Genomic DNA, 8,017 nt, shown 5'->3' on the forward strand with positions numbered 1-8,017 from the left:
TGATATAGAAATAATCATTACCGAGTACCTACTTGCTTGGCTATTTTAGCCCTACATAAAGAATTCATCGGAGTTGGCCACCTAACAAAGTATTGTACAACATTTGTGTAGACTGAATTTTCTTTTTACTTACCCTGTTTGTTCACAATACAATAATGTTCACACTACTTACTTGAGCACTTTGCATTGACAAACATTTTGAATTGACACATCACAGTCTATATCTAGCTATTGCCATATTAAAAACTGAAAAAAAAATGGAAGCCCCAAACGTTATGGTGAAATTTTCCATTTTTGAATTTTTTTGCACCAGAGAATTTCCACAGCTAGTAAAGAAACTGATAACAAAATAGAAGAAAGTTCAATTTTTGGTAAAGACATATAAATATTTTAGGATCCTTTATAACAAACCTAAGGAAAATCACATTTTTATATACAAAATTGGTGTTAATTCGTAGCTAAAACTTAAAAGCAATTAAACAAATTTTTAAAGACTGGCATCCAGTTCAATTCTGATGACAATTTTAAAGCTACATTGTATACACAAAATTTACACATATACCTTCATAACACAACTCTTACAGTTTGTAAGATATTTGGCAATAAGAAGTAATACATTAGTTCCAGACATCCATGCTTCCACTGGCAGGAAGTCAACTTGAAAAAGGGCCAATCCCACATTGTATAATATGATCAAAATTCTTCTCATCATTCTGATACATATGCTAGCAAAATATCAAACTTAAAAAGAATTCTGCTGAGAAAAGTTGACTGAATTCTCATTACATTTTAACTACATGTATGTAACTACATTAATCACTAAAATATCTATGTAGCTTACCAACATTGCTTTGAAATGGTCATGCCCCATACTGTTACATACCCCTGATATGGCCAATCCTAACTTCTTGTCCTATGCAGAGCCTTGCCCATGCACACACAGCTGAGATTTTCACTTTTGTGGGCAAGGCCTTTAACCAGCTGTCAGTCAATAACAGAATCACTGTGGGGCCGCGTAGCACAGTGGTAGTGTATTCGGCCCGTGACCGAGAGGTCGCCGGTTCGAATCCGCCTGCCGTGTTGCCGGTCTTGTGCCCTTGGGAAAGGCACTTTACACGACTTTCCTCACTTTACTCAAGTGAAAATGAGTCGTCCCTCGGATAGGACGTTAAATGGAGGTCCCGTGTTTGGGGAGAGCCACACCCCGGGCACGTAAAAGAACCCGCCACATGTGCGATGGTGCGATGTTAGCGGATCAAACCATTCCGGCCAAAATGGGGTAGGGAATTTCCCGAGCAGCCTCGTAACCCCTGCTTCGCCTATTGAGTCAGTGAAGTCAAGCTTGCTTAAGCTTGATGTTTCTGACTTAGGGAGAAGAGATGCTGCTACAGTTATCGCTATGGGCCGCTCTTCATCACCATGATGGTAACATCAGGCCCTACGAACCTGATTTAGAAAAAAAAAAAAAAAACTTCTTGTAAATGTTTCTTTAGGTACAGCTGATTGGCTGGCAGATGGTCATTAGTGGGCATACACACAAAAGTGGAAAACTTAGCCTAGTTTAGCATGCCTTGGCAAGTTGCCAAAGATATATTATATTGGCTGCAGGTGAGGCTCTGTGTAAAAAAATTATGTATCTCTACCTTGTACTTTTAGTAAAACATATAGCTAGGGTAATGTTACTCGTTCCTCCTGGCCCTGGTGGGCTTAGCCACCACCATGGATCCAGCGATGACATCATAAGCTGTGCGGTTGTACTGGAAGATGAAGACAGTGAAGCAGATGGGAAAGAAGAGGGCAATGGACAAGTTCTTGATCAGGGCTCGCACGATAGACCTGCAATAAAAGAAAAAAATTAATCAGAGTGGCCATGTTTTAAGTTTGTATAATCACGTTCTCTTGCTCTTAAGACTATGCCTGCTATCCCTATTGTGTTGGTGATAAGCACCTTGAGTCCTGTAAATTGTGAAATGTTTTATTTCCACACTTTTTGCAGTGGTCTGATGCAAAATCACAGCACCACGAATATGTTAAGTAGTAGTAATTTCACTGAAATTCAGAGTTGCTTCAACTGCAAACACAGCATATCCAATTTCTATCAAGTTTTAGAGATTAAATTGCCTTTAAATACATGTATTGTGTACCAAGATGTATAACCTACATAAATGTAAAAGGGTAAAAGAAAACAAACCAAGGAAAAATATTTCACCTTCCAAACCCCATGTGGCCTGCTGGGACCACCCTGACGTTACCATTGGTGGCTGGCAGGACGTAGTCACATGACACCACCTGCAATCCCATCATCCACTTCCCGGGTGTCGCCCCGCCCGTGCCTGCTTCACTTCCTCTCAGAAACACGGCCTGTCAACAGACATCACGTTAGGGATGTGGAACTAAACATAACATCACCAGATTTAAAATCGTACTTTGCGAGGATTTAGAGTTCCTAACGGTCATTTTCGCGGTAGCAGAAGGTACGCGTGCCTTTAACGTTAGAGTACAAGTCTTTGGCGGCGAAGTTACCAACATTCCTCATGGCAATATCAATCCTTTTCGGTAGATTTGACTTTGTCAGTGTAAGTTGAATTTTGTGAGGATCGAAACAATGTTACTTGGTGAAAAAGATTAGCGGGTACTGAAAACATGATTGTGTAACTTTTTCTTCAAAGTGACCACCTGTCTATAGTGGCCACATTTCTTCAGTCCATTGATTGGCCACTATAGATAGGTTTGACTGTATTTAATATATGATTTTATCTTATCAAGAAATTTTTCTAAAAGCTTATGCACATAGGTGGAGGAAAAGAGGTGTTCCAAATACAAAATTTCAGGCTGCAGACTGAGCTACCTGGGTTTAAAATTAAGTTGCGCCAGGCAAAATGTGGTCGTGTTTGCAAGAGGGTATTTCGAGCACTGCATCAGATATAGGTACTAGTACTGGTACAGAGGTTTAGGTACAGGTGTGCCTTTCAGATATAGGTCCTGGTACTGGTACAGAGGTTTAGGTACAGGTGTGCCTTTCAGATATAGGTCCTGGTACTGGTACAGAGGTTTAGGTACAGGTGTGCCTTTCAGATATAGGTCCTGGTACTGGTACAGAGGTTTAGGTACAGGTGTGCCTTTCCCTGAACAATTGGACAGAATAACCTGTTATGGTAGTACAGTTTATACCTCAAACACAGTGACCCAGGTACAGGTGTGCCTGTGGCTGAACAATCTGACAGAATAACCTGATATGATACTACAGTTTCTACCTCAAACACAGTGACACAGATTCTGTAGATGATGGCAGACACCAGCATGTTCTGTAGGTCCTCCAGAGAAGCATCATCGTCTATCTCATCCAGCACCACTCTTATATCAAACTTGGTAGGATCCCTGGATAGTAAGAGGTATGTATTACTAGGAATTATACAGTGTCGTACACCTTATGATACCCTAGTTGTCTGGGTTATAAGCCTGCTCATAGCTCCTACTGCATATGCAAGAGGTGAAAGTTGAAGACCCCTGGGCCCTGGCCATTCTTTATTTGTTGCTAAAGGCCCTCAACTTTCATGCATTATACTGCACATACACAGACGGAACCATGAACAGAATTACCAAGAGTGGTAACAAGAGGGCCTGCATGGGGGTCTCTCACAACGCTTTACACTGAATTCAGAAGGTCCCTCTACATATTACGCAAAAATTAAAGAAGGAGGTTACGCAAAATTTGGTTGCCTTGCTACGAATTACGTGAATAAGACGGCTTTCCCTACAAATTACGGGAAATAAAAATAGGCTGCCTACGCCTTACGGAAAAGAGCATGCATTCTAACAACATTACACTATGTCAAATATCGGCATTTGAAATGGGAGCTCTCACAGTACATTTGTAATATTGAATTTTACATTTCAGCATGTTTTGATGTCTTCTGATGAATCATAATGTTTGCATATATGTAATGTTACCAAATGAATCTCATGTCACACCCACAGCTGGTACGATAAGACAGATTCAGCAACATCCAATCAACTGCAGTAAAATCTGTTACTAGCAGCGATACAGATGGTCATCATGAAGACTATCAATATTAGAATGAATGTCATTGCTACTGACAGGAATATTCTGTCAACAGTCTTGACAGGATGACAGTGTCAGAGTTGGTTCAGACAAGGACGTTGAAAGAGTCTTTCAACCTCCTTGGTTTGGATAAGTCTGCTCAAATTGACAAACTGTTTATATGGCCTTGACCATACTAGAAACCTGACCTTCACAGTGAACATCACAGGGCTTTGGAGACAGTACTAACACTAGTTAGAGATGCTAAATTCTGAAGAAGCATGATGTGTAACTCACAGCCCCTCGTAGAAGTGCATCATGGTGAGGGTGACGAGCAGCTTCATGAAGAACAGGATGAGAAAGTCGAGGAACTCTGCCATCAGACGCCGACTGACTGCCGGGACGGTGTATTCCTTACCTGAAACATATCACACAATATAAGCATGGCAAATACCTGTTTCCCTTCACTCGAGCCTGTTCACTCACAATAGCCGTAAAATCTCTCAGGAATGTGTATAAACTACAGTATTGTGCTTGGTGTATCTATTTTATTGTTTTACCTGGATGTCCTTGGTTTGGTTTGTAGTTCTTAGACTACACTGTCGGTAGACCAGTAGAATGGCTTGAAGTAAGTAGGAACATGGCTGCAAAAGTCTGTTTTACCAGAATGGCAGGAGTAATTTTGGTCTATTTCTGTGTATTTTGCAGTTAACGTTAAGTTCTATATTTTCCATATGCTTTTCTGCTCACTGTAGAGTGACAGAAAGTGATCAATGGACAGATGAGGGGTAATCAAAACCTTCTTTATATTATCAATTAACTATATTTATTAACAAGACATATTAATTAACAAGACAAATGAGAAGATCTATACATTTTACGGAGTCGTGATATCTTACAACCAATTCAAGCTAAAATCAAGGACATAAATTTCTCTGTCAAAGTTTGGAAGATTGCCACACCCCCTCCAGTTTATACCTGCTTGCAGCTGTTGTTGTCTGAGCTCTTGCGCGCCGTTCATCAGTACAGGAGTGGGGGTTGTCACCGTGGGAATCCTGGAGGCCACCAGCCCCGTCTGGGCTGCCTGCTGCCCCGCTACGACCTGTCCGTGCCCCGGTCCTCCGCCAACACACCACATCGGCATCGCCATCGTGTTGTGAACTGTGTTCCAGTAGGCGACATGGTGCCAGTACTCCGCCAGCCACCGCTGAACGGACACCGTATACTCCTTGGAACTCTGTCGGGGTGCGTCCGATGTACGCTCTGACGATTCACGAGATTTTGAGGTGTCTTTTTGTCCTAAAATACGGCCAGGAGAGGCTTTGAACTTGCTGGAATCTGGTCGTCTCTCTCGTAAGGACTCGAAAGGGTTGTCAGTCGACGCCATGTTGGTGGGCTATTTAAGGTCAAAGGTTAGGATGACGTATATTTTTTAGAAAGCAGAAAGGGAAAGGGTGGGTGCAGGTGCTGCGAGGTTCATGCCTTTTCTTGTTTGTACAAGACTAACCAGGGTTCCATTTGATCTCCATGAGAAATTGAGGTATAACGTTAGTTTTGTGTCTGTCACTCTGCCTGTTTGTCTTGCCGAATTTTTGTTGTCAGCATCATTAACTCAAGATTACTTAACGTAAAGATGTGTTGGGACTTGACAGTCACATGAGAGCCTGCAGAGGAGGACAACCTTCCCACTGATCTTTGCAAGGGAAGAAACTGCAGCCATCATCAGGTGTTGGGAAGATGAAGGTCAAGGTCAATTTGGGGCCCCCTAGTATATGACCTTGGAACTGCAGCAGAAATTCAGTTTTTGGTATCTTTTGACCAGGACATGCATTGGTTTTGATTTGTTGGTGGCAGATGGCTTGCGAATGTAAGGGAAAAGTGCTGTGTGTTTGGGACCTCTAGCAGCTTGCTCTGGAACTGCAGGGGCATTTTTGTCAAGATCTTCAAAGGAGAATAACTAAACAGAGAAACAATGAATTTCCATAATATGTAGTATGTACTTACTTACTTACTTACTTACGTAGTATGTAGGTAGCTTAAACAGAGATAAACATAATTGAGTGCAAATTGTGCAAACCAGGACTTAATTTGCATATGCATTTGCAGTGTTTTCCATTAACATTATAGGAACCCTCAGTCCAGCCATTTCCTGCAAGTCTGATCCGGCTCTCAGGCTGTTAGGTCGCACCCATGGTCAGGCCGGTACTCGGGTGATACAAAATACATTGTGGACATATTCTACATACAAATTTCATATGGTGTATGTCAGAGTATGGAATGAATAACTAAAACATGCCAATGTATTGTCATACCAACACAAACATCATATACTGGACCTCACACTTAACAGTTCTGTCTTATTCATCCTATTTATTATGTCCTGCAGGTGAGAAAGGCTCTCCAAAAGGTTTCCCACATGTACCATCATGATGGAGTCTCTCATATCTCCTGTATTAGCCGCTGTTGTCGCCATTGGAACCTGGAGCTTTTATGCTGTCTGTCTGCAGTCTCCACGACAACCAGCCTGGCCAAAGGTTTTCATCCACCCTAATCATTTTTGCATGACTTAATTTCAGTAGAAGGAGGAAACAAGTTTGTTTGTTTTGTAAAAGTATGTTTTCAATTTGTGGTTGGAACAATTCAGTAGTACAGTACTCATATATTGGAAATGTATAATTAATTTGCCCCTACCCACCTACCAAATATTATAAGGATCCAACAAGAGCTTCTGGAAGTATGCAAACACACAGACATGCACACAGATGGTACCAAGAACGTAATGTTCTGCCAAAGGTAAAAATGACCAAATTCATCACATATGAAGAAATCATTTTTCACTGCAGATGCCTTAATTTTCTATATAGCGTTACCAACGAAAGAAAATATTTTACTGTTTCAAAATTAATGAATTAGAAGGGTCTTTATCAGGGTCTTTATAGGAGGTTCAAGCTACATATACTTCTTTTAGCCCGAGTATCTTACTAGAACAAGGAAAAGCAGAAGGAGTGCGGCACAGGGGCCGCCCCACCGAGCATGGGTTAATGATTTGAAGGACTGGACAGATAAGATGTCAGCCCAGCAGACTAGACTGGCCGAAGACCGTCAGAAGTGGAAGTCACTTGTCTTACTGCCCCTACGGCTTCCTGAGCTACGGGACTGATGGTTGGATGGATCAGCCTGGTTAGTTCACAAGGGCTCCCATATACTCACCGCTCCACCCTCTCTGTGGTTGGTGCAGAGTGAGTAAACTAACAATGCTGATAGAATTCAGTTCTTGCTCCAACGCTCTTTCTCATATTCATAAACGACTTTCCTGACCATATTCTCTGTGAACTTGCTATCTACACCAATGACTTCACCCTTTACTCTTGTTCCAATGGTCCGTCATCCAATTCAGTGAAGACAGAAATGGCAGCTAGTTTAGAAAGTGATCTTCGCTCGGTTGTGGAATGGGAGGGGGGGATAAATGGCTAGTTAAATTTAACTCTTTAAAGACCAAGCTCCTTTCCATTAATAGATATTGGGAACCTTTCCTCCCTCCCATATCTATGATTGGAGATGTGCTACAAGAGAGTGACTTCTTTTGCTTGCTCGGTCTTACCCTTTCAAAAACTTCTCCTGGAGAAGTTACATTATACATAGAATCAATCGCCAAATCTGCAGCTATGAAAGTTTGTTCACTCCTCCGAGCCAGGAATTGTCTCACTCCAGACATAATCATTTGTACAAATCCACTATCTGCCCCTGTATGGAGTACTGTCGTCATCTCTGGGCAGGTGCCCCGAAGGGCTGTCTGCAACTTCTAGACCGCATTCAAAGAAGAAGGGTGTATGCCCATTGGCAATCAGCATCTAAGCTTGACCCTCTCTCCCACAGGCAAAATGTTGCATCCATGTCCCTTTTTTACTGGTACTTCCATGGCTGGTGCCAATGATCACGTGCTGCCTGTAAGCTACTTGTCCCTCCGATGAGAAC

General features: G+C 41.9%; 2 protein-coding genes across 5 annotated transcripts in view; one reads left to right on the forward strand and one right to left on the reverse strand.

The window, feature by feature from the left end:
- Positions 1-1,585: 1,585 nt before the first annotated feature.
- LOC118418513 (protein FAM8A1-like) lies at positions 1,586-5,454 on the reverse strand. The gene is made up of 5 exons (XM_035824481.1): positions 5,021-5,454; positions 4,340-4,460; positions 3,255-3,378; positions 2,210-2,361; positions 1,586-1,836 (listed from the first exon to the last, which is right to left on the reverse strand). Exons 1-5 carry the CDS (start codon positions 5,427-5,429, stop codon positions 1,680-1,682), a joined length of 963 nt encoding a protein of 320 aa, XP_035680374.1. The 5' UTR covers positions 5,430-5,454; the 3' UTR covers positions 1,586-1,679.
- Positions 5,158-8,017, forward strand: part of LOC118418485 — a 5,922-nt gene continuing 3,062 nt past the window's right edge. The window contains exons 1-2 of one of the 4 annotated variants that reach the window (XM_035824432.1): positions 5,158-5,287; positions 6,429-6,576. In XM_035824432.1, the coding sequence (XP_035680325.1) occupies positions 6,469-6,576 (108 nt within the window). In that variant the 5' untranslated portion in view covers positions 5,158-5,287; positions 6,429-6,468. Of the gene's footprint in view, positions 5,288-5,460; positions 5,583-6,428; positions 6,577-7,010; positions 7,223-8,017 lie in introns of those variants that run through there. The other 3 variants (XM_035824431.1, XM_035824433.1, XM_035824434.1) reach the window with 3 other exon arrangements.

This window comes from Branchiostoma floridae, chromosome 6 (genome assembly GCF_000003815.2).
Source record: "Branchiostoma floridae strain S238N-H82 chromosome 6, Bfl_VNyyK, whole genome shotgun sequence".
Taxonomy (NCBI): Eukaryota; Metazoa; Chordata; class Leptocardii; order Amphioxiformes; family Branchiostomatidae; genus Branchiostoma; species Branchiostoma floridae.

What these genes read in the sequence shown, in the direction of transcription:
- LOC118418513 (XM_035824481.1), bottom strand. Translation starts at nt 5,429, where the DNA reads ATGGCGTCGACTGACAACCCTTTCGAGTCCTTACGAGAGAGACGACCA. An exon ending in ACAACAACAGCTGCAAGCAG is followed by an intron (nt 4,461 to 5,020) that starts GTATAAACTGGA and finishes GATATGTTTCAG; the next exon opens with GTAAGGAATACACCGTCCCG. An exon ending in ATGCACTTCTACGAGGGGCT is followed by an intron (nt 3,379 to 4,339) that starts GTGAGTTACACA and finishes CTTACTATCCAG; the next exon opens with GGATCCTACCAAGTTTGATA.